General features: G+C 35.7%; 1 protein-coding gene across 5 annotated transcripts; it reads left to right on the top strand.

Moving 5' to 3' along the window:
• The first annotated feature begins 51 nt into the window (after window positions 1-51).
• Window positions 52-27,310, top strand: LOC109091146 (BRCA1-associated RING domain protein 1-like). 5 transcript variants are annotated; one of them, XM_042730480.1, is made up of 12 exons: window positions 83-132; window positions 387-434; window positions 2,685-2,748; window positions 2,841-2,873; window positions 4,893-5,866; window positions 7,096-7,176; window positions 8,746-8,918; window positions 16,435-16,561; window positions 16,727-16,859; window positions 18,733-18,828; window positions 23,492-23,589; window positions 25,848-27,310. In XM_042730480.1, the coding sequence occupies exons 5-12, from the start codon at window positions 4,895-4,897 to the stop codon at window positions 26,181-26,183; spliced, it is 2,016 nt and encodes a 671-aa protein (XP_042586414.1). In that variant the 5' UTR covers window positions 83-132; window positions 387-434; window positions 2,685-2,748; window positions 2,841-2,873; window positions 4,893-4,894; the 3' UTR covers window positions 26,184-27,310. The 5 variants fall into 5 exon arrangements, with proteins under 5 accessions (XP_042586413.1, XP_042586414.1, XP_042586415.1 ...); XM_042730481.1 differs by lacking the exon at window positions 387-434 and having other exon boundaries at window positions 25,848-27,309; XM_042730478.1 differs by lacking the exon at window positions 2,841-2,873 and having other exon boundaries at window positions 86-132; window positions 25,848-27,299.
• The last annotated feature ends 138 nt before the right edge of the window (window positions 27,311-27,448 follow it).

The following is a 27,448-nucleotide window of genomic DNA, read 5'->3' as shown; positions in this document are numbered from 1 at the left end:
CATGCAGAGAAATTTTTATTTTAAAACATTTCGGATGCTTTATATTCAAAGCCCCAGTTGACCAATCAGAGCGAAAGTTCGCTAAGCTCCTCCCCTTCGCTTCCCGCGTTCTTGGCGTGCACTTCAAAACAGGTCTGTAAGGTCAAAACAAGTCCTTAAGAAATACTGTGATCGCTCTCTTGCTTTGTTATTATGGATCAAGAAAGATAGTTCTGTCATACGGTCAAACCCTGTAACATGAGCCAGGACTAGAGAGGCGCTTTTTTTTAGTGTTTAATGGCAGCTATGCTTTAGTTTCATAATGAAAGCAGTTCAGACATCCTGGTTCTGACGTCTGAACACGACAAAAACTGCCCAGTACAAGTCATTTTGGTTTAATTTTGCAGCTCATTCCGTATGAGAGAGCCGGTGTGCCTTCAACATATACTTTGCAGGTAAAGTAATTTAGAAATGTTAGTCCCTGCCATTGATTCGCATAATGCTTATCTGAATCCGTTGCTTATTTATAAATTGCAGCGTTTTCTGGTCTATGACATGAATATGTCAAATGAACTGTATTTAATAAACAGTGCAATCACAATTAAGTTAATGCGAGTTAACCTCTGTATATTGTATATGAATTGCTTTATTTTAGTTACTTTTCATCAAAGTATCCTCTATGTGCAATAGTGACAGCAAATCAGACAGTGTTGCCAATTCACAGTTTTCCCGCGGAATTAGGCTACTTTAAGACTGTTATCTTGCCTCAGTTGTTTTTCATGTCCGCAGGTTGAATAACGTGAAATTTAGCCGAATATTTATACGATATTTCACCAGGGGAGCCTCGCCAAAAAGTGCTAAACAACGTGTATTTTAACCCCCCCTGTAAAGCTAGTTTTTGTAGCAATTGGGCGGGATTTGTTTTAAAAACCTGGCAACCCTGTAAGCAGGCTCATCCCAGCAGTCAGTTTACTAGATAGTCATATAATGATTCATCTCACGCTTTCTGCTGCACTTCCTATATAAGTGTTTTTGGCTTGTTAGGGCCCTTTTCATTGACTTTCAGCATCTCAAACTTGCATTCACCTTCCCATAATACTCTTTTCTCATCATTTACCATCCAGTCTTTAAGTAATTTTCCCCATTCTTCCCTTTTCTTCACATTTGCCAGCTTCAGATGTGGTTTTATCTTTGAAACTCTTCTTAAAAGGCCAGTGCCTCAGAGTCTTCTCTTCAGTGTTGCAGATGAAACTGGTGTTTGGTGTGTGCTGTTCACTGAAGCTGCCAGCTGAGCATCAGTGAGGAGTCTGTTTCTCAAGCTGGAGACTCTGAAGTTCTTGTCTTCTGCAGTGTTGTGCATCTGGGCTGTCCACTTCACTCTCTGTCCTGGTTAAATACAGTTTGCTTTCTTCTTTCAAGGAGGTGTTTCATGAGATAGCCTTTATCTCTCAAATGAACAATGGACTGATGAGCATATAGGGAAAGCTGTTTCTTCGGAGCCCTTTTGAAGCCAAAATTTGACTTCACAAATGCGATTGTGCTCAATACTCAAAACAAAGATTTTGTGTTGAGGTTTCTACACTTCATTGAGTAGCACAGCCTTTTTAACTGCACTGAGATAATAAGAAAGGAGACTTTAGTAATAAATGAATACATTACATTGTTTAAAAGAAAGACCATACAGTGTTGCACTATTGGCTGCTCAAAATGGGCCTTTTCTTCACAAATACAGGTTGAGTTACAAAGCCATTTTTTTCAAACGGTTATATTTTGCACATTTATTGAGGTTTCATTTTAATTTTGATCGTTTAAAGGTACCTTGGTTAACAGAAGTTTCAAAAACCATATAGTGTCTATACTATATATATATATATATATATATATATATATATATATATATATATATATATATATATATATATATATATATATATATATATATATATATGATCACTTAGACCAGTTGTTTTCAAGCTTATTTGATGCCAGGAACATCCAAATATGAGGGACATTTTGTAAATTATAAAGGCAGCTAAATATTTTCATATCCTGAAAACAGACCTATTTCACTGAGAAAAATATTTGATAATAACCTAATAATCCTTTATATTGTCATTGTACTATGCAACCCTCTATTAGATGTTAGATTGAAGAAAAATGTTTCAAATTCTATTCAAATGCATTTGTATTTAAACTATATGAAGATTAAACATTATTTATAGTAATAAAAAAAAATTATATTATTGAAATAAACATCTTTAAGTGTGTATATATATATATATATATATATATATATATATATATATATATATATATATATATATATATATAAATAATAATATGTGTGTGTGTAATGTATGTATAAAATATATAATATGAAATAATATACAGTGCTGCTTGAAAGTTTGGGTAGAATTGTCTATATTTCTGCATAAATATGACATAATCAAAATTATACACAAGTCCTGAAAGTATAAATGAGAATAAAAATTTATATTAAAAATATTATTTAAGTGTATATGTGTGTTTACATGTGTATATATAAGCAATTATATTTGTTTATTTGAATATATTAAAATAAGCAAACAAATAAATATTCTTGTGTATTTTATGTATACATTTCTATAAATAATTTTTTTCTCCCTCACTATATCACATAGCTCTAAAATGTGTATAATCAAGTATGTATGTGGTCTGTCCTGTAGATCTTGTTCAGGACCCCATGCTGGTGCAAACTGGAGTCCCTCCTGAACCCCTCAGAGTCCTCAAGTAAGACTAGTCTTTTGCATCATGACATCAAGTACCAGTTATAACCAGAGATGGCGCCACGGCACATATATTTGGCGTATTTCTATTTCTAGGGCGGGCCTGCAGCTGCCGAAATCATGCTGAAAGTATGTGCAATTGCTTTCGATGATCCTCGGATTTCACTTTCAGTTTTGAATATCGTATATGTTCAGGGGAGGGGAGGAGGCACAGTAACTCATTTGGGGGGGCATGGCCCATGAATGCCCCCTTTGGCACTGACCCTGATTATAACTTTAATTCATGTATATTATTACGTCCCTTAATGTAATGTAGTGAACGCTATGGACTTCTTCAACTGATGTTCTCTCTTTTTTTTCAACACAAATCCTCAACTGAACTTTGAGACTGATAATGACTATAATTATGGATTGTAATTTTCCATAGTAGCTTCAGCAGTTTTCTCCGAGCTCGGGGTGCTGTTGCCGATGGCAGAGAGATGTGCTGTCTGACAGACAGGTCTGTGCCCCAGGGGTCAGGGCGTTTAACGCTGCACAGGAGATTGAGTTGGTGGAGAGGTCGTGCTGGTTCACTCATGCTGGTCCTGCTGTAGCATCAAAGACAACAGCTAGGCAGGAGAAGCGGATAAAACCACCGAATAAATGTGCTCATTACACCTTTGCACACCAGACTCTGCTTTAGCTCTGTCATCATTATAAGGTTAATGTCAGCAGGGGACATTTAGCCACTACTTAAAGGGGTCAGATGATGCTACATGCACTTTTACAAGCTGTTTGAACAGAAATATGTGTGTTGGCAGTGTGTGTACACAACCACCCTATAATGATAAAAATCCACCCAGTGTTTTTTTTTAATCTACTAAAATCTTTACCCTTTTTCAAATCGAGCTGATCTCAGATGCCTGTCTTTGTTATGTCACACAGACAGGCCCCTCCCACAATAGTTTGATTGACAGTAGCGTTTCAGCACAGACTAGACTGGCGTCTTACCTTAGACCCGCCCTGAGTGAGTTGTCATCAGTCCGCCATTGTTTTGATGCCGGACCAGATGTAGACAAGAATGTCTCCTAAGCGACTGAGGTGTTCTGTTGTTGGATGTAATAATGAACATAGCAGTCGTCATTTACTCCTGACTTCTGGGCCGCTGAAGACGCAGTGGATTACATTTGTTTCTGAAGGGATCGTGCAAATTATTCGGTGTCCAGCTTCTTTGCAAATCGCCTTTCCTAATAATGTGCTAATTAGCTAGTTTCACAATGAATGTGGCTAAAGTAAACGGCTCAGAAGAGGGGGGCGGGGTCAGCAGAGCTCATTAACATTTAAAGGAAAATGTTACAAAACCGTTGCTCTGAAAAGAGCTGTTTTTGACAGGGTAAAAAAAGATGTTTTTACACTACCATTGAGAAATTTTAACCAAACTAGGTTACAGACTTTTCATTAAGACCCTAAAGAATCATATCAACTTGTGGAAAATGGGCATCCGATGAACCCTTTAAAGTGATGTCAAAGCTAAATGTTCTTTTAAAGGTGTGATTTTTTTTTTAAGCAATGATAAATAAGGATGTCTGAGATGATGCAATGGAGAAATCTTTAAAAAAAAAGAAAACCTCAAAATGAAACATCCAATTTACTTTTTAGTGGTTTCATAAATTTTTTAAAAACATGCATAATTTTCATCAAAAATTTCTGAAAATATATCAATTATTATCTTAATCTTGAACTCATAGAATAAATTTTTTTAAGGTTATGTAATATAATAATAATAGTAATGAATTTAGTAATGTCAAGTTTATAAAAGTATTTAGTTTACTATAATAACTATAATATAATTATTTAACTATAATAGTGTTTTACAGTATATATTAAGTACACTATATATATATATATATATATATATATATATATATATATATATATATATATATATATATATATTCTACTTAAATTAATTGTTTAATTTTTATTTATTTATTTATTAAGCACTGTAACACCGCCTAAAAGTTTGACTTAAAATTAATTTCATTTTTATATATTTTCTTTTTTTTTTTTGAAGAGTTGTTTTTAAGTTATGTTCTTTTATGTCTTTTTATGTCTTGCTTTCTGAGATGACTTCTTTTTAATTGATGGTCAAATGTGATTCTCTTTTAGGCATGGTCACCGATACCATAAAGTCAGATGAGAGCTTTATTCCTAAGAATAAGAAGAACATCAAAATATGGTTTAGCCCAAAGAGTCGTAAAGTACGCTGTTGCATTGAGAAACCTGTTGACTCAATCAAATCAAATGAAGTCCAGGGAAAGAAAGCCGATATGTTACCTTCTTCCAAGGACCTGTCCGTCTTCAACTTCACCTCTTCTTCCCAGGAGTCTGGGTCATCCTCCCCTCCACGGGGGAAGGCAAATAAGAAATTAAAGAAAAAAAGGATCAGCCAAACCTGCAAACAAACCCGTGTTGGTCAGAGGCCTAAAACATGGACTCAGACTATGCAAGAATGTAAGAGGCTGAAGCTGGAGGCTATCAATCAGCAGTGGGCCTTTGGAAAAGAAGGTTCTATAGACAACAAGAATGAAGAGGACAAGAAAGTGAGCTCTGGAGATGACAACAGGAGGTACAGTAAGAAAGTTTCTTTCCATTTCCCTCACAGCCAGGCTGAGGAAACTCATAAGGCTGTCCATCAAGAACAGAATCAAATTCCCAATCCCCAAGTTGAAGGCACTGAGAAGCAAAGCTCTGTAGCTTTGAGTTCACCATATTACGATCAACAGTTTGAGCCTGTCACTGATATCCCACAAGAATCCAATGAAAACCCTCTAGGGCCTCCTCAGCCTTCCATTGTCAGACTGTGTAAGAGAACCAGAGAGGATCGGGACAGTGATGATCCACAGAGAATGCCAAAACAACCCACCACAACTTCAGGATGGAAGAAGAGATCATTTCGAGAAAGAACTGCTTCAGCTGAAGACTCCAGACAGTCTAATGAGAAGCAGAATGTGAACCCATTCACACCAGCTTCCCCTGACCTTGGGAGAAAGTCATCAAGCGTGAGACACAAACAGGCAAATCCTGCTTACATGAAGAGGAACCACAACGGAGAAACGCCACTGCATCTAGCTGCCATAAAGGTTTGTGTTCACTTATATCTGCATGTTGGCAAAATAACATAAATTTGTGCTAAAATAGAGTTTCAAGACTGCCTTTGACGTCAATACATGGAAGATGTTTTGTTCTCCCTTTTAAAGTAGGTAGGTACTGTAGGAATACACAATATATACTGGCTCTATATTGTTTTTTTTTAAACCTGGCAGTCTGTATTGACTGATATTTGATATTTTGTGTATGCTTTGTTTATGCTGTTTTTCTGTAATCTAATGCTCACTTAAAATTAAAATTTGATGAAACTGTTAAATATAATATTAGCAAATTTCAAATGAATATAAATTTTTCATACTGAAAATTGTAATAATGTGATGCCTAAATTAACTAATTGATTAATAAGCATTTAAAATATTTGAATTTATTTATTTTTTTAAACAAAATAGTAGAAATACAATCATTTTTAATATCTGCTATTTGTCACTTTTTGGCCATGACTTGAAAATAATTTTTGTCTCAGGTATTAGAGTATAAATATTGGTGGATCCATATTTTTACCGTATTTTCTGGAAAAAAGTTTCACCTGCATATAAGTTGACCTGGGTCAAAACAGCATTGTTGAGAGAAAAAAGACAAGTCACATCAGTGTAAATATTGTAAAATAATAAGTTTTTTTTTTTTTTTTTTTACAGATTTTGTAAACACTTAAAAGCATGTATTTTAGTTCTCCTTCGCAAAAATTCTTAAAATTTAGTGTTATACAAAACAAAAATATAAGTATAAACCTAAATTGTAGTGGCATTCATTATAAACAATTTTTAAAGCAAAACTGAATTACTGGAGTGTGGGAAATGCGCTAAATTAATAAACTTGGCATGCTTAACAAGCACAAACTGTGCAAAAGTTGAATGGGGGGAGATATAAAAACTGAAACCCAAAAGATAAAAAAAACAAATGTGAGTTATATTCTGGAAAGTCTTTAAGCCTTTGTATTGCTATTGTAACTATAGACATTATATAGCTGCATTATATTATTTTGTTCCTCCTGCCCTTGTGACCTGTTTGATTGTCACGAACCAGCAGTTTAAATATTTGTATTTTTTTACTGTACTGGTTTGCTTGTATCTGAGACTGTTCTTCATTAGTATTCCAGCATCGAGTCACTTTGACCACTTAATGATTGATGCTAGGCCAGTGTTTGAGTCTGGTTGATCAATATCTGCTACCACAGACCTTTTGACCCTGGTCTTCTGTACAGGGTGATGTGGAGGAGGTCCGTAAGCTCCTGGCTCTGGGAGCCGACCCCAACCTGAAGGACAATGCAGGCTGGACACCACTGGTGAGAGAAGAGAATTCACACACAATCCAACATAAATCTTTTACACATAAAAGCCTTGTCTCTTATTCAAGGTTGTCTGGGCTGAAAATGGTTGGAAAGCTTTTCCTTGTATGTACAGTAATGTATGTTATCCTAACAGAATATTGTTTTATTATTTAATGTTTAATGAATACTCAACTGTCCTAATGGTTATTATAGATTTTACCATTACCCTTCTGTGTTTGTGGTTGTTTTTCAAATGTTTTATCCTGTATATTTTTATTTGTTGAAATCCTCTGTCTTGTGCTCTATTTAGCTGATGAAGTGTAAGATCAATGTAGCTTTTTGCACTCGGAAATGGTAAAATGAAATATGAACACTAGTAGTGCAAAGTTTGCATCTTTTGCCACATGAATAAGCTTGTACATTTACTCTCAGTGCATTATTTTATAAGTGACAAAATTCCAAAGAAAGGTATAAAATAAATCAGCATAAAATAAATTCACTACAAGCACTATTATTATGAGCAGAGCACAAGTTGTCAAAACTTATATTCCAGAACTAGGTTTAACTAAGGTTTTGAGTCAAAATTTTATTTTATTTTATTGGTTTTATAATATATTTTATTATGTTTAATTTTATTACAATAAGTATATTTTTGCAATTCTGTCCTCTAATCTATCATCACAATTAAAATGATAATTTTTTTTGCAAGCAGTTGGGTGAACACCACAATATTTGCTGAAAGTTTGAACTGTGTGCTTAGGACAAAGTTTTTTGTTAGGCTGTGGCAAGTTGTCATACGTTAAAGGATATGAATTTGTTCATTTGGCCAGACAATGTTTGGGTAATTTTATGTAATATTTTAATTTTTGTTTTTCAAATTATTTCGCTGTTTAAATTTTGCTTCAATGTTTCGGTGAACTTTTTAATAGCAGGTTTCATTGTGACAACTTACCCCATATAATGTTATAGGCAATACTTACCCCATACAGATGAAAGGTCAGTGTGTTTACAGTGAACTGTGTCTTTACTTCCTGAACAGTATTGGTACTGTACTGGTTTTTTTTTTTTTTTGCCAATACTCTATGGTTTGTGCCTCTGGAAAAATTTACTTTAATATGAAAACATACACTGAGAACTATTCAGTGACCCCTACAAGTGTGACCCTAGATCAGGTTCCTTATGCTTGAAATTGTATGTTATAAATGTACTTTATGGTTTCAATAATGTATCATTATTTATTTCACATTACAGTAGGCTATTGAGAATTAGGAATGAGGATTCTTAACAGCTGAATCATAAATCTTCTATGAAAAACCTTTCACAACTGAATAATAATGAACCACAACATGTTCTTAGTTTCTTAAAGAAAAATCTCTGTGAATATATATAAATGCATTTCCCCTCAGTCATAAATTCCACAGGCCTAGCTTAAAGGCCTTTGTCGAGCTGTTGATGCTGGGGAATTATTAGGTCCAAACTATTATAATAATGCTTTTGCTCTTATAATCCTTCATGATATGACAGAACATTGTTTTATCTGCTACTAAGGCAATTATGGATTGTATTTGTGTTTTTGTTTTGCAGCATGAGGCTTGTAATCTGGGTCACCTGGGAGTGGTGGAGGAACTGCTCCAGCACGGGGCGCTATTGAACACTCCAGGCTATCAGAACGACTCGCCACTGCACGACGCCGTGAGGAATGGTCAAACAGCGGTGGTCAAGCTTTTGGTTGAACGAGGCGCATCCCAAAGTGTCCTGTGAGTACTTGACCTTACATTCTCTCACCAATAACCTGAAGGTTTGGTTGGAGATCCGATTTATACAACACTGTGTTCAAGTAAACCCAATCAGACTGGATGGTACAGCATAACTGTTATACTCATAGGTGGAAATCTCGGGGGGGGGACAGAACCCCCCCACCATCTGAGGGTTGTCCCCCCTAATAATCTGATTAAAAACCAGTCTGTGTATTGTAAATAACATTGTTTTATACTTTAAATAATTGTGTAAGTAGTAAAACAACACAAACAGGGCAAAAATGCGTTTTAAGTTTAGAAAGATTTCGAGTCTCCCCTCTCTTGCCTCACAGTACTTTGGTCCAAATGCCTGCTTTCCTCTTTTACATCACCTTCACACACACGAGTCCAGTGAGAGAGAATAAAGTCAATAGTTGTGGAACTCTAGTAAGTAAGGCTGTCAAGAATGTTTTATTCACTTAAACATTGGATGAAGTGATTATTTTCACTATAAATCGCTATATAGTTGCTATGTTAGCAATAATAACATTACCTGCTTGACGGAAAGACTTGACAGGTTTTTTTACAACTAAACTCTTCAATTACTACCCAAAACTAGCCCAAACTAACCATGTTTCGAGGGGGTCTCCTGGTAGTTTCGAGGGAGTCCCCTGGTAGTTTCGAGGGTTTGGGGTGGTTTAATATCGCGTTCTTGGGGAAAACCCTGCCACAACTGTGATAAAGTATCTAAATTTTTAAGAGTAGCAACAGTGTAAGAGTAGCCCAATTCCAGGGGAAAAACAGGGATTTGGCGTGTGTATACATCCTTACAAGTACAATTTTAGCTGTATTATTTGTGTGTCCCCCCCCCCCCCACTGTTAGATGAAATGTACACCCCTGGAAACACTACCTGTCAAAAAATTTAGATTTAGATTTTAAGTTTAGACTTTTTTTTTGTTTTTGAAAAAAGTCTCTTATGCTCACCAAGGCAGCATTTGATTTGATTAAAAATTCAGTAAAAACAGTAATACTGAGAAACATTATTTACAATTTAATTAAAAAAATTAATCAGTTTCTTCTTATTATAAACTTTATTACTATTATCACTATTTGCTGCTTAGTATTTTTGTGGAAACTGGATATATGTGAAAAGTAAATCTTTTGTAAAATTCAGTCAAAGGTTTTGAGTGATGTGTATATATATATGTGTATATATATTCAGAAAGAGCTTTATTGCCAAGTATGCTTGTGTATACAAGGAATTTGTTTTAATGACATAAGCTTCCAGTACACAGAGACAACAACAACACAGACCCAAAAAAAACAAAACACAAAAAGACAAATATTGCGCAATAAATCGGTAAATAAATAAACTGTATGACCAGTTGTGCTATAGATGATAATGGAATAGAACAGAGTGAGATGCAGGGATGTACTTGGATGGAGGGGTAACAAATAAATATAAGGATATTGCACATTTTTGTTGCATAAGTGGGAAACATTTAACTGTTCATGAGGTGGATTGCCTGGGGGAAGAAACTGTTCTTGTGCCTGGCTGTCCTGGTATTTGCGGCTCTGAAGCGCTGGCTAGATGGAAAAAGTTCAAAAAGGGGGTAACTTGGATGTGAGGGATCCATAGTGATTTTCTGAGCCCTCTTCCTCACTCTGGATGTATACAGTTCTTGAAGGGTGGGCAGGGGAACACCAATAATCCTTTCAGCAGTCCAAAACGTTCTCTGTAGTCTTCTGATGTCTGATTTTGTAGCTGAACCAGACCAGACAGATATTGAAGTACACAGGACAGACTCAATGACGGCTGAGTAGAATTGTTTCAGCAGCTCAGCTGGCGAAGGAAGTACAACCTTTGTTGGGCCTTTTTAACAATGGAGTCAATGTGATTGTCTCACTTCAGGTCCTGAGAGATGGTGGTTCCCAGGAATCTGAATGACTCCACTGCAGCCACAGTGCTGTCTATGGTGGTGAGTGGGGGGAGTGCAGGGGGATTTCTCCTGAAGTCCACTATCATCTCCACTGTTTTGAGCATGTTCAGCCAGCTGCTCAACCTCTTGTCTGTAAGCAGACTCGTCACCATCCTGGATGAGACCGATGACTGTAGTGTCGTCTGCAAACTTCAGGAGCTTGACAGAGGGTGCAGTCATTGGTGTAGAGGGAGAAGAGCAGTGGGGAGAGCGCACATCCCTGAGGGGCACCAGTGTTGGTGGAGCGGCTGTTTGACATGAATTTCCCCAGTCTCACTAGCTGTTGCCTATCTGACAGAAAGCTGGTGATCCACTGACAGATTTCAGGTCGTTACCCGTTCAGGTCATTAGCAAGTTGTTGGTTCGCCTCAGTGCAGGGGGTGGTGTCTTGTAGTTTGTGATGGCTCTCAGTATTTTAGGTAATTAAGCTTTGTGGTTGTTAGTGAGTTGTTGTTTCAACTTTTTAGCGTAGGTCCTTTCAGCCTATCTAATCTCTTTGTTCAGTGTGTTCAAGGCCTGATTATACAAGACTCTGTCCCCATTTCTGTAGGCATCATCTTTGGCCTGACAAAGATGTCTGAGTTTTGCTGTAAGCCATGGGTTATCGTTAAATGTTAAATAAGTCCTGGTAGGAATGCATATATCCTCACAGAAACTAATATAGGATGTCACAGTCTCTGTGAGTTCGTCCAGATTGGTGGTAGCAGCTTCAAAAACACTCCAATCAGTGAGGTCGAAACAGGCTTTTAAAGCACGCTGTTTCGTTGGTCCATCTCTTTATAGTCTTTACTACAGGTTTAGCAGATTTAAGTTTTTGCCTGTAGGTTTGTATAAGATGAACCAGGCAGTGATCAGACAGCCCCAAAGCTGCTTGTGGAACAGAGTGATATGCATCCTTTATTGTGGTGTAACAGTGATCTAGTATGTTATTGTGTCTGGTGGGACATGTAACATGCTGTCTGTATTTTGGCAGTTCACGGGAGAGATTGGCTTTATTAAAGTCCCCAAGAATGATTAAAACAGAGTCCGGGGTTGTTGTTCTGTCTCTGTGATCTGGTCAGCGAGTTTCTGTAAAGCAAAGCTCACGTGTGCTTGGGGGGGGATGTAAACACTCACAAGAATGAACGAGCGAAACTCCCGCGGTGAATAGAACGGCTTGCAGTTAATGAAGAGTGTTTCTAGATCTGAACAGCACAACTTTTTTAACACAATTACATCTGTACACCACCGTTCATTGATGTAAAAACATGTCTCGCCGCCACACTTCTTCACACAGGGTCATGTAGTATTGGATTTTGTTTTCCTTTAATAATAAAAACTGCATGTTGTGTTTACTTGTGTTATCTTTAACTAATATTTATATTTGTTTGATGATCTGAAACATTAAAGTGTGACAAACATGCAAAAAAATAACAAATCAGGAAGGGGGCCAACACTTTTTCACACCACTGTATATCATATGTATGTATGTATATACAGCAAAATAACTTTACAAATTAAAAGTACTTCACTTCATTTGATATTTATTTTAATTATTAATTTTAATTTGAAATTTTATGAACACAAACCAAAAAATAGGATTTGTCATGAATGAATACATCTAGCATCCAAAAAATTAAACAAATACTATTAAATAGATAAAAGTTAATATATCTCCTTTTGACTGCACCTCAACGCTACAAAAGAAAAGATGTTGCAAAACCTCTACAGGTTGACACATTTCTCTTGTTGAATGGTATACCATCATATATACTTCTCAGCCCAGTTATGTGATGGTGTTTTATTCATTCATTTTAAATGTGCATATTTTGTAACTTGTAACTATGCCATAGTGTGTACCTGGTGTCGAGATGTTCAGGAACTTCTGCTTCGCTTCCTCCCAAGTGTCCTTTATCTTAAAATCTATTTCCCCAAGATTGGCAGTAAACCCAGATGCGTGAATGCTTATCCCGAGAGTTCTCTGCATGCGTCTCTGCATCTCTTTTTGTCTGTCTGCCCTTTGTACATTGATTGACTAGTGCTGTGCTATACATTGGGAGCGCATAAAGCATCAGCAGATTTATGCTTCGTTAGTCAATGGTGAAGTGAAGCATCAGCTCTGTCATAGAAGCACTGCACAGAAGCAATCCACTCCTGTCAGACATTATCAATCACTTTCACTCCTTGTGGTCTGGGATCGGAGCAGTGGGGCTATAGGGGGAACTGCTGCGGGCAGAGCCTTTGCTGTAATGTGTTGTATGAATTGACTGGCACATCCCTGCTGTACAAGCAGTAATCTTTAATGCTTTTCAGATCTGAAAAGCTTCTTCTTTAGGGACCATGAGGGTAGCAACTACAAGCGAGACAGAGCTGGTACATAAGCAGCATCCTAACTGTCACAGAACCCTCAAAATTGACTGATTTGGAATGCTCTACATGGACAGATACACATCACAAATGGCACTCGACTTGTTGATTTCAGTATGATTTCAGAGTTTGATGATGAGTAGCATGTTGGTAAGCTTAAAGCATAAAAATACATAGCACTCAAATATTAGGTAAACTAGTCAATATTTTAATTTTATTTTTTAAATTAAATGTTTATTCACTAGCATGCAAAAATTTGGGACGGTAAAATATTTAATTTTTTTAGTCTTTTGTGCTCACCAAGGGTGCATTTAATTTGATTAAAAAAATACAGAAAAAAGCAGTAGTATTGTGAAATATTATTACTATTTAATATAATTTATTCCTTTCTTGATACTGAATTGTTCCAAATGTAAAAAAATATATATTTTTAATATTTTTGAGAAATTTTGAAAGAAATTACATTAGTTGATCAGAAATACAGTAGCAAATTAATTTTTCCAAATACTATTGCAGTTTAATATATTACTTTAATATTAAATGGTTCCAAAGTTTTAAATGAATGAATGAAGGAGTGAATAAATATTGTTGTTTTGAAAGAAGTCTCTTATGCTCTTAAAATAAATGTTGATGTACTAGCGTTCAAAAGTTTAAGGTCGGTAAGATGTTTTTTTTAGAAGTTTCTTATGCTCACCAAGGTTTCGTTTATTTAAGCAAAAATAAAGCAAAAACTGTAATATTATGAAAAATTATTACAAGTTAAAAGAACTTTTCTATTTTAATATATTCTGAAAAACTATATATTCTTGTGATGGCAAAGCTGTATTTTTAGCATCATTACTCCAGTCTTCAGTGTCACATGGCCCTTCAGAAATCATCCTCATACGCTGATTTGGTGCTCAAGAAATGTTTCTTCTTATTATTTGTAAAGCATTTGTTCTGCTTAATATTTTTTAATACTTTTTTCAAAAGAACGACATTTATTAGAAACAGAAATCTTAACCGTCATTTTTGATCAATTGAATGCATCCTTGTTGAATAAATGTACTTTTAAAAATCTTACTGACCCCAAAGTTTTCATTGGTAGTGTATTTGCCTTATATATAGACCAGGCATGCGTGCTTGGCTGATTGTCAGTATCTGCAACAGCCATTGAAAAACCCATATTGGCAACCACTAATCTTGCATTTTTCCAGCTTGTTGCTTTCCATTCTTACATTGCCTTCTCTCTAACGAAAGTGTCCTAGGAGGCAGCATAATTAAGATGCAACGACACCTAGTAAGGCAGCTTACTAGGCTTCGGAACAGAACAGATGTGTACTAGTAGGCAAATTTAGATGGATTTGGCCCGCATAGGCTCGATTTGTTTTGTTGGTGTGATCTGAGCAAAGGAGCGCACTGCTTTCTTCCAATCGATGAGATCTGGTTAGCTCTAGTGCTTAGCGCCACCATTCTTGATTGCTTCGGTTATGTGGACAGGAACAGCTGGAGCACCTCCGAGGACTAATTTTCACATCTCCATCGATCTGTGATTCATTGGTCCCTTTTACTGCTGGCATCTGTGTCTGATTTGTCAACTGCGAGATGGATGCAGTTGCTGAGAGGTTTTAGCTTACTAATATCACTCTTTAACCGCATAGAGTGTCTTATTTTGCTGGAGGTGATGAATGAACACCTACCCTTTATCAGTATGGGTAACACACACTCGCATGTATGTGGTGTCTGCGTATGAGACGCTTTGGCATTATTGGATTTTCACTTTTTGAGATTAGAAGCTGTGCGCTGCACCAAAACAAAATCATTTACATCCTGTGGGAGTGTGAAGAGACTGTGGGCTTGTTTGGGGGTGGGGGGGTGGCTCATGAATCCAAATGAAATTTTATGGACCAGTGGACCTCTTAATTGCCCCCCAGGTGTTATCTGTGCTGAAGCTTAACCTCAACATACATCCCTCTCCACTTTATTTAATTTCCACCTCTCTTCTCCCTACCAGCCAACAGGGGCGAATGATCCGACGAGGGGCCGTCACATACTGCTTGCCAAACAGATCCTCTTCAGATTTGTCCTAGGCCTTAACCTCTTGCTTATCTGATAGTTTTGCATACTAAGTGAGTTACACTGTGTAAACGAGGTCATAATCTGCAAATGCTTGAATATTATTAGTTCCTTTTAAATTGTATGGAAGCTTGTTTCTGCCACTGAATAAAAAAAAGGTAAAAGGTAATTATGACTTCTCACAATTCTGACTTTTTTTCCCCCCAAGTTTGCATCTTGCAATTCTGATATAATATAAACTCACAATTCTAAGTTAAAAAGTCAGAACTGCATGAAATATACTCGCAATTGCAAGTCAAAATTGACAAACTTGCACTTCTGACTTTTTTCCCTCAGAATTGTGAGCTTGTCTCGCAGTTTTAACTTTATAAAATGCAATTGTAAGTTATAAAGTCAGAGTTGTGAGAGAAACTTAGTATTGTAAGGAAATATCAGATACCTTTATGGGTGCAAAAAGTAGGACACAGATATACAATACTACACAGAAAGGAGGAGAAAAATCCTGTGTTACTGCTGTAGCTGGCAAAATCTTATTGATTTCCACAGAAATATGGATGTATTATATTAAACAAATATAAGGACTTTTATCAGCTACAGCAGTGTGCAGGGAAGTATCCTCATATTAAATACTTAGGAGATGCATAACAAAATACTCATTAAAGCAAAAAATAAAGATTTTGTTAATAAAAACTTAACTTATCATAAATATATATATACAATACAATAAATAATATAAAGTTCCCTGAGAAGAACATTCCATCAAAAGAAGCTGTAATATCTCCGGCTTTTTTAACCAATTACACAATATTACATTCAGATTTATATCTTTTGTTACCCTCTGCCACAAAACTCCCATTCTCTGTGATTGTTTGAGACAAGACTTGTGAGCATCCCTTTAAACCATAAAATGACAAAAGGGACATCTTACATTCTTTTAAACTTCATAGCCATGCAAAAATAAAGGCCACAAGACAAATCCACAAAGTGCACCTTTCTGTGAGGTTTAAGTTGGTTGGAACTTTTCTTTGAGTGAGGCATTAGCAGGCTTAACAGAACACATCTAGAGGACACACAGTTTATCAAATATGTCCTTGAAAATGTTTTTGTTTTCAATAAAGAGAATTTGCATAAACTATACATATAACCATGATTTCAGGAATATGTTTGGCCTGCGGCCGGTAGATTATGCGCTGACTCCAGAAATGCAGGAGGTCCTAAGAATGGCCCCAGAGGCACCACGTCCTGTAACAACCACTCTGAGCCCCACTGCCAGCCTCAGTAAGGTACATGACCCAAACCCGCCTCACAGACAAACAAACACACTCAAAACAAACAGATAAAAATTGCTAGTATTTTGTACATTATCTTGTAAGTCGCTTTGAGACATCGTCTGTCAAGAACATAAATGCAAATGAAGTGTGCGGTACAGTTTATTTGTATTCTTGCAGGCTGCAGGCTGTGTGCGAGAGACGGGTCCAGTGGTTGTTATTGGCAGTCAGCTGACGCAGACTCAGCAGAAGCAGCTCACCAAAGCAGCTCAACTCCTTGGAGGGAAACAAGTGCAGTCCTTTTCTAGAGCAGGTACATCTCCTTTGAGTTCTTGTGTAAAGAAATAAGTGGGCGGTGTATCATAGTATTGAGGTAAGAAAAAGTTTGGGGTAAGTAAGATTCTTTATATATATATATATATATATATATATATATATATATATATATATATATATATATATATATATATGTATATATATATGTATATGTATATGTGTGTATATGTATATGTGTGTATATATATATATATATATATGTATGTATATATATATATGTATGTATGTGTATATATTTATTTATTTATTTATTTATTTAACACTTTTATTCTCATAATGGGGCTGTAGTTATTGTGGAATATCATTACAATTTAAATAAACGTTTCTTATTTTAATTTACTGTAAGATGTCATTTGATACTGTGATGACAAAGCTGAATTTTTTTAGCATCATTACCCCAGTATTTAGTGTCACATGGTCCTTCAGGAATCATTCTAATATGCTCATTTACTGCTCAAAAACATTTCTTTTTGTCAATGTTGAAACAAACTTGTACTACTTAACTATTTTTGAGGAAACCCAGTTTTTTTTAAAAGAACAGAATCTATTTAAAATAGAAATATTTTGTAACCCTATTAATGTCTTTACTGTCACTTTTGATGACTTCATGGCTGAATTCATCATGCATCCTTACTGAATAAGAGTATGAATTTCTTTTGAAAAGAGCTTACTGACCACAAACTTGACTTGGAGGCAAATCAAAAGGTATTATCATTCATAACAAATGAAGTGAGTGCAAAAACAGCTTCATATTTTCCCTACAAAAGTTGCAAACAAACTTAAAACAGTAAAAATAAATGATAAAATGGATAGTTTTAAATCTGTTTGGAAAAACACATTTAAAGGAGTTGTAAAATGGACAATGTGCCATTCTTTTAATACAAAGTGATAAGTCAGAAATACAGTATATTATTATCCAAACTTTTGACATGAGGCGCAGCCTAATATTGGCTTTAAAACATATAATTATAACATATAATCATATAATTCATATTGTTATGAAATATGTGGCATATAACGACTATAAAAGATCTAAAAGGTTATTTTTTTCGAGTCTGCTGAGGATAAGATTATTTCAACACCACGTGGACGGCTCAAAACAGCTCAAGAAAACAATGAGACATTTTTAGAGCAGTGAAATGAAGTGTCTCTTCTTTCTTTGCCTTTCTTCCATCACATACTGTAGAAGAGCATTACACGGCATCCAGCTGAAGCATAAGAGGGATATTATGAAATCATACATTATGAAACCAGCACTTTCAGTGACAAATGTAGCTCTCGTAGAGTCTTTCGACTCCTCCAGAAAACACACCAACAGAAAAACAATGAGCAGTGTCTCATCTTCTAAGCAATCAAAGTTGAAACCGAAGTAGAATTAAAGTAATTGAAGCAGTTTCTCATACGCTGCACATAGCTGAACGAGGGTAAAATACAATTTTCTCGAAGAATATAGGTTGTGTGTTTGTCACACAACAAAGTGAAGAGCTTTTGTATTTATTCGTTGTCTAGATTTAAAATAATCTCAAGGGATTGGTGAAGTGTGGCATACTACTTCTATATCAGGAGCCTCTGTATATTGCGTCTTTGTTTTTCTGACATTCATTGTTAGCAGTTTCATGGTTAACTAAAACTAATAAAATTTAGTTGTCAGTAAATGAAATAAAGTGAAATAAAATATCAGTATAATATAAAATATAAAAAAATTATAAAAGCACAACAAAATTACTAAAATGAAAACTGAAAGTATAACAATTTCTCAATAGAAATGAATACATTGCTATATTACTATTCATTTATTTGTTTATTTATTGTAATTAACTGCTTCCCCCTTTGATTAAATGTCTGTCCAGTCACCCATGTGGTTGTACCAGATGCTCCCATCATGCCCTCTTCCCTGACCACACTGCAGGGCGTCCTCAGCGGCTGCTGGATCCTCACTTTCAGCTGTAAGCAATGAGTCAAAGCTTTAAATTGTTGCATATGTTTATACTTAGATAAGTTTACATGAATATTAGCACAATCTGAATGTCTGTTTTGTATGCTGAGGTTTCTGGATGATAGAAATATAGTCTCCAAAGAAACAGTTACTGCATCCAGATTTGCAAACGTGTACAGGTAGGCACTATTTGCTCTGTGTTGTTTGAGTAATGGCTATTTCTGTTGAGAAAACCAATATAAAATACCTGTAAGCCTATGAAAAATATTAATACTATTGTTTGACTCTGTGGGTTTCCATATACTTTAAAACGGTAATTATTTTTTCAATTCCATTTGATGCAGCTATGAACTTGGCATGTGGTCCTTGTTCTGAGAGTTATTTAGTGCTGCGTATTTCCATATGTACGATTTTTCACAGCTTCGGTTCCATAGTGAAAATCAGTAGGCTCCGACTGTGCTGCCCATTCATTTAGCTCTAATTCAAGAAATCGCTAGCTCTTTTGAGTCTGCCTTCTGTGCTGAGTTCATTTCTATCAGTGCAGGAGCGACATCAGAAGTGCACGAATGCAGCCTGAAGGAATCATTGCTGTTCTGGTGTTTGTTCTCCAAGCTATCTATTTTGATGTTGGTTATTGTTAACATATTTGTTATCCATCTTTAATATCCAGCCCACGGCAGACAACACCTTTTGAGGGCAGTTTTACTACATCATTTATCAGTAAAAAAAAAAAGGGTTGTTCAAAAAGTCTTGCAGTAGCAATGTTACATGCTGGACATTGAAGGTAACAAAATTCTAATGTTTGATTGCATGGAACATTAAATCAAGATTCTGGATGCATCTTGATTTAAATCAGTAGTGTGTTTGAGGTGCTCCATATTCACTACAATGTCATATTCAGGTAATTCAAAGCATTTTTTTAAACACCTCTTCTTAACATGCACATCTAATAACACTATTATTATTATTATTAATGGCAGTATTTTTAATTAGTAGTGTATGTATTTATTATTAGTGGTATATAATTATCATAATTTTTGTTATTATTATTATTATTATTATTATTATTATTATTAATAATAATAATTAAGTAATATTTTAATGTTGTGTTTATTTTATAATGCAAAATTGCTTATGTTATTATGATGATTATTAATATAATAATTATAAATATTATTTAATGTAATAGTGATAAGAATAATAATATTTAGAATAACAAATAATAAAAAATATTGTAATAAATTGCAGAAATAAGCTTACTTTGTAGCACAGTATTTTCATTTAATAAATACTTTTAATAATAAAATAGTATTTTTTATAATTATATTTTATAACACTTTTTTAATTATATCACTGTTCAAATTGCAGTTGTGTTTTTTCAGATTAATCGCAACATGATTTTGGGCCAAATCGTGCAGCAGTGAGTGAGTGAGTGAGTGAGTAGGTCATATACATGGTTCAGTTTAGCACTCTGTCTGCACCACACTTTATGAGCCGTTGATGCTGTGCCTCAGCTTTCTGTTCTTCTGTATGGGTCTCCATGGCTAAGTCTATCACGGTTCAGTGCCCATGAGTGTATGAGCTGCCAGCACAACCGATCCACAGCTACCCACCACAAACACACACACACACACACTAACGCTGAGCTACGTTGTCCGCTCCCATCATCGTGAATCTAATTAGCTAATATGCTAATGGCTCTTTGCTGCTCGGCTAACAACCTGGCCCTATCGTCCAGAGAGAGAGCCGGATTAACCCTGGGATGTAGCATCCTCACCGCCACCGCCCTCACAGGGTCCTGGGAAATGAACACTGTAATTAAAGAGGCAGAGGAAGTGCAATTACAGCTCATGATTACTGTGGAGTATTGTGTGTGTGTCTGAACGCGCTCCTATAGGTGGTGTTGGTGTTCTGTTAGTATAGGCTGGGCTGGATATAAAGATGAATGCAGGAATACTAATCCTGCTAATGGCTCAGCATCACACTGCCACAATAGAATGCTACATTTTTTTTTTTTATCTAAGTTGGGTTTTTTCTTTACCATGAAGGAGGTGGATAGAAATGTTTGGTTACTCCTACAAATTAATTTTAATTCCAGGTCTGTGAGCACTTGGTATTAGAATTATTTTATACTATTAGTATTATTGTATAATAAAATTATTGTACAAATAAAATTATTTGTGAAAAATATTTAATTAATAATATATGGGTAGTCTGAAGTAAAATAAGTCAAGATAATGGTTGAAAAGCAAAGTAAAGCTCATGCTTATTTTATGTAAGTATGTTACAAACTGGTAGCAGTTTTTTGCAAAAATTTTTTTATTAATTATAGTTTGATCTTAAACAAATTATTGTGTAATAATAAAATATTGCGTGTGTGTGTATATATATATATATAAATTATTTAATTTCTTTGTATTTTTATTTGTAATTTATATTTTATATATATATATATAAATACATTTCTTATTTTGGTGGCACAGGCGGACCACTTATGTGCACCCCTGTATGTGTGTATGTATGTATGTGTGTGTGTGTATATATATATATATATATATATATATATATATATATATATATATATATATATATATATATATATATATTTCGTTTTTTTTTTTTTTTCAATTATAAGTGAAGTGAAGTGAATTGATGTGAAACACAGCCAAGTATGGTGACCCATACTTAGAATTCGTGCTCTGCATTTAACCCATCCAAAGTGCACACACACAGTAGTGAACACACACACACACACACACACACCATGAAACACACACCCGGTGCAGTGGGCAGCCATTTATGCTGTGGCGCCCAGGGAGCAGTTGGGGGGTCTGTGCCTTGCTCAAGGGCACCTCAGTCGTGGTATTGCCGGCCCGTGACTCAAACCCACAACCTTAGGGTTAGGAGTCAAACTCCAGAGGGTTAATACACAAGTTTCACAATTTGAGTTGAATTACTGAAATAAATTAACTTTTCCACAACATACATATGTACGTACATACATACATACACACATACATACACACACACACACACACACACACACACACTGCTTCATATGTATGTTTAGACAATCTACAAGATCCCCATTTATTCCCCTTGTCCTTTTTCTGTCATCATTCTCATTGGAACAACAGACAATAGCTGCCTGCTCTTCCAGAGCTCTTCAGTCAAGAAAGGGCCATTTCAGCCAGACGTACAACTAGGGCAAACCGAGCAGAACGCTATCAAATAGTTGTAAACAAGTTGAGTGGGCAAAGAAGGTTTGTGATGGAAGATTTTTTTTATTTTTATTTTTTTATATGTGTGTGAAGCAGCAGCTGTTTTTTTTTTTTTTATTGAGATTTGTTGTAGTTTGTTGTGTTTTGGGCTTTTTGTGTTTTGTTTTGAATTTTAGATGTGAGAAGTGAGATTGTTTTCACCCTTGTTGAGACTTGAGAGAGATCCTCAATCTGCTGTAGCTGTGCATCTCCGTGCCCTGAAAATCTTGTCCTACTCTGTTACTTTTCCCTTGTGAAAGTTGTAAAATACAGTATAAGACTTGCAGAATTTAAGTGTGCGTTGCATCACTGCTGTTGTACTGATTTGCCTTGAAATTGCAGATTTATTTTACACTTAAAAGAATAAATAATCCCGAAAAATTGCATTATTTGCATGTTATTTTATGTTCCAAACATGTATGCCATTTTTTTTTTTTTGTAGCAGCTCTACTTGCTAATACTGCTGCATAATGAAATTATAATAAATATATCAGCTGCTATATTTGACATTTACACATTGATATTTAGTCATTTAACTGTCCTGACAAACCATACATCAATTGAAAGCTTATTTATTCAGCTTTCAGATCTCAATTTCGAAAAATTGATCTTCATGACTGGTTTTGTGGTCCAGGGTCACATTTTGCTCTTTATCCCTGTAAAGCCCTCTTTATATTTTATACATGAATTTCTAAGACCTCTTAATTGTCAACATGATCAAAACAGTGCTGAAAATCTTTTTTATAGATCTTATAGATAATATAGTTCATAGTTTTTAATGAGAAAAGGGTCTTTAATATAATTCTTAATATATCCACCTTCAGGTTGTGGTTCTCATGTCTTTTTGCAATAAAAGTAAATGCAATAACTTTTATATTGTACATTTTTTTCAAGATGAACATTTAATGGATTGAAGTAACTTAGATTTACTTGGTTATCAATATTTTTTTAAATATAAAAATTGTTAAAATATATGTTTTAAATATGATACAGAGTTTGAGGAGCATTTATACATCTGTCATGATTCCATTCCATTACATGTTTTTTCCCCCACAATAAAAGCTACAGAAATTTGATCATATAAAAAAAGCATTTAAATATCTTACGAAGACATATTATTGGGGAATATAGAGTGATAACCAATATTTATATTGAAACATAAGTAACAACAACTGCACCAAATTGCATGTTTTTGCTCAGTTTGAACCTCTAAATAAAATGGTGTTTTTTCCATCTTCAAGTGTGTCAAATTATGGGACATAAAAGCCTGATCTATCAAATATGATGATAAAACAAAAACACACAGGCATGTAAACTATTTTTTCATTTGTCAGGCTTTACAGGTTTAAAATGCTGATAAATCGCCGGTAAGTCTGCTATGCCTAGTTTTCTTACTCTTAATCTTTCTTCCAGGGGTGAGTTGTAGCCTTCAGGCAGGCAGCTGGGTCAGGGAGAGCGAGTACGAGGCAGGTGACGGCCCCCTGCGTGCCCGCGTGAACAGAGGCAGCCTGGTGAGTGACAGGCCAACATGTGGAGGGTCTAACAGTTATCGACACATTTTCCTCTCCAGAGAGGAGGAATAATGGCTGAGTGAAACCCTCTCCTGGTCCTGCTCTTTAATGGTCTCTCATTGTCAATCTGCCATGTTGATCTGCTCTCCTCAGGCTGGCTTGGCTTTTATTACTGACTGTACTATGGATTGTGGCTCGTTTCGAAAGTCACACGCTTCCCCGAGGACAGAGAATTCAAAGAGAGGGAACACACTTGTGACTTTATGAGAGGACTGTGCATTGTGAGACAATATAGGGCACTGGTGATCTCATTAGGCCACGGTGTACGACTCAAATGCTTTGCAGGGAAGAAGCCAAGCTTGGTGTTCTGCTCTGATTGCCAAGAAGCCTCGCAACACAGTCTAATAGCAGCCCCTCTGCAGTTCTTTAACGTGAAAACAGCAGGGTTTGGATGTGTGGTAGGATGAGGTGACGTTTTAACAATATAAAATTAAGCAACATTGTGAACGTCAAGATGATATGTTTGTTTTAGTTCATCTCTGTGATTCAGTTCAAACTGACTGATACATTGAACTGATTCAAAATTCTATTTAGGTGATTCATTTGCATCATCATTCAAAAAATATATCAGACATTTTCAGAAGTCATTACTCCAGTTTTCAGTGTCACATGATCCTTAAGAAATCATTCTGATATGCTGATTTGGTGCTAAAGAAACATTATTATTATCATTGTTGAAAACACTTTTGATCAATTTAATGCATCCTTGATGAATAAGAGTATTAATTTGTTTTTTAAAAAGTCCTCAAACTTTTCAGTGGTGGCACATATATAGGTCAATATGGACATTTATTAATGTAATTTCGGTAACACTTTATTTTAAGGTGCCCTTGTTACACGTTACATGTACTATTATAATAACAATAAATTATGCATAATTACATGCAAGTAACACTAAGCCAAACCTTAATCCTTACCCTAATCGTATAGTAAGTACATGTGGTTAATTAATATTACACAGTACTTAAATGTATAATTATACTGTAAAAAGGACACCTTAAAATAAAGCGTTAAAGTTTCTATATTTATGCATATTGTTATATAGGTAAATGTAATTATTGATCGCTTATTTAGTGAAAAACAGCTTTAAAATCATGCTTTCATTATTTTAAAATACTTTTTTACTGAAGCATTTTTAATCAAATTGTGTCAACAGTGCATATATATGCAGAGAGATAGTAAATATTGAACTGAAAAGACTGAAAAGTATTAAGATTTTTTTTTTTAGCCTCATTCCACAATATACATTCCATATTGTGCTGATATTTATCAAAGATAACCTAAGCCTTATAAATGCTGTACTGTATACTGGTTACCTCTGAAACCGCATTAGAATGCAAAGGACATATTTCATAGCTGAATTCTGCATTTATTTGTGTGATATTGCAGCTGGGTCATGGTTATTGTGAGGCTTTAATGGCCCGAGTCTAGCATGTTGACCTCTCAACAAGTGTGTGCCAGTGACCCATATATTTGCAGATCTTTGCTTTGGGCATCTTGCGGCTCCCCTGAGCTGGCATTGTCGCAGAGCCGACCAGACCAGACCAGAGCAAAAGCCTGTTACTTTAACCCCAAATGTCCTGCAGCTGCTTTCGTAGATGGCACAGAAGTGGCTCAGACTTCCACTGAACCATGTCTTACCTTGTTTTTTTTTTTTTACACTTATCTCTTTGTGGCAGGTTGTTAGTTACTTTTTTTTAATTTGTGAGAGGCTCTATTTAAAGGGTTTCTGCAGTCATGGAAAACCCGGAATAATCATTTCAATGGAATTCCCTGGAAATGTCCTAGAAATAAGTCAAATATTACAGCAATGTATATTTTTGTGACCAGTAGCTCAGCATTTCATCAGCTAGATATTTCTATATAAATGTTGTAAAAATCCCGATTAAGTAATCATGAAGAACTAGAAAAGCGATGGAAATGTTTTGATCAAAAAGGGTTAACTGTCTTAACTGTGACTAAGCAGTTAGCACACTTCAGATACATGGAGTTTTGGTGCTCTTGTGGGATCAAGTCTAGCCTGTATTGTGACCCAGTCTGCTTTCTCCCTATTTTCCCAATCATTTCCAGTCACTTCAAAGACTCAACAAAATGGCAATAACCACAAAGCAGGCCATTATAGGATGCCGTAACTGATACATTCAGGTACTTTGATGCTTTGTGTACTGAATCGCTCCTGTTTTCTCATACATCTTTAGCTCCCTCCCCTCTTTGATGGCTGCTTCTTCTACATGCTGGGGTCCTTCCGAAAGCCACCAAAACAGGAGCTCATTCAGTTAGTGAAAGAAGGAGGTGGACAGCTTCTGAATCGCCAGCCCAAACCTGACAGTGACGTCACGCAAACCCTGGACACAGCGGCCTACCATGCCCAGCCTGGTTCAGACCAGGTTCTCTGTACCCAGTATATCTTATATGATCCTCAGAGCTCCTACAAACCCCAAAAAGTCCGGGTAGGTAAAGTCTGGTCAGCTCCTTCCACGTGGTTTCTGGACTGCATAGCTGCCTTTAAACTCCTGCCAGTGCCGGAGCACTAGGCCATCTACTTGGTGTATTATTATGTTTCAGCTTCATAACATCAAATAAAATCTTTTTTTTCTGCATAAGATAAATGAGTTTTTATCCTTATCGGAAGATAGAGCCATCATAATTGCTGTTTTCATCAAGCTTTATGTGAGGCAAAATAAAGGGTCTGGCGGTCCCCTGAAGATTCAAGTCACATGGCAAGTCTCAGGAGAAAGTATTTGCACGCTTTTTAGAGTCTATTGTGCTTGTTCTTTCTTTCTGGGCCAAATTATGCCATCTGAAAGCTAGAAAATTATGAAAACATTTCCCATTGTTAGGATACATGACCTATTTTGAGCAGCCTCGCAACTTGTATGCAAACCATTCAGAGATCTTGTGGGAATTTGTTTTATATTCCCCCAGACAAAACTCACATCTTCATCAGACTTTTAAATGCTATGCTAATTGCTTAGACCGCTTTTGTTTTAAAAAACTAAATGGTATTCATAAAGTCTAGGACAGGATAATGGGATTCTGGCTAAAGATGATGAGGTGGCATTTAGATTAGATGGAAAAAATACCCAAAGAGATGAATGAAGAAAATAAGAGCAATTAATTCTCAAACGGTGGCCCTTTCAAACAAGCAGTTTTTTTAGTTTTCTTGCTCGTTGTTTCTGCAAGTGTTGTTTCATTCAAAAAATAAAAGATTTCTGGTCGTCTTTGGCCATCTCCCAAGACGCGGCTTTCAATGGGATTAGTCAGGGATGCTCCTAATTGCTATTGATTGCTGTGAGCCGCATTAAATTGCTTCGCCCTCGTCCTGCTGGGACGTGGAGGGAGCAATTAGTGGTGTGGACAGGGTTTGGTGGGGTGATTAATTAGAGGGTATTGAGGGTCCTGTGGGTAGAGGGAAACATGCACCCAACTCTTAACACCTGACTTTGCAAACTTTATCATCTCTCTACTAAGAGTTAAGAGCTTTCAAATGCACTTTTGGAGAACAATGTGTACAGACAGATACAATCCTGAGGGCAACGACTCTCATTATGTATTGTTTTTTGCAGTTGTTATGTTGCTTTTGGTTAATAGTATATGTGAAGATGTCCTTAATATATTTTTTATTCATCTTTTAGCCAGAATTTATATTAAAGGAAAAGGCTGGAGATACAGTATGTTTCTAATTATTACCTAGAATCTACCCACTACTCAAGAGAGGCTGATGAAAAATAACAATCTAAATTGTTATAATAAATAAATTGAGATAATAAATCTCAGAAGTACTGAAGAATGATCTGGA

This window comes from Cyprinus carpio, chromosome B9 (assembly GCF_018340385.1).
Source record: "Cyprinus carpio isolate SPL01 chromosome B9, ASM1834038v1, whole genome shotgun sequence".
Taxonomy (NCBI): domain Eukaryota; kingdom Metazoa; phylum Chordata; class Actinopteri; order Cypriniformes; family Cyprinidae; genus Cyprinus; species Cyprinus carpio.
Note: the sequence above shows the minus strand (reverse complement) of the source record. Positions and strands in the feature narration are given on the sequence as shown.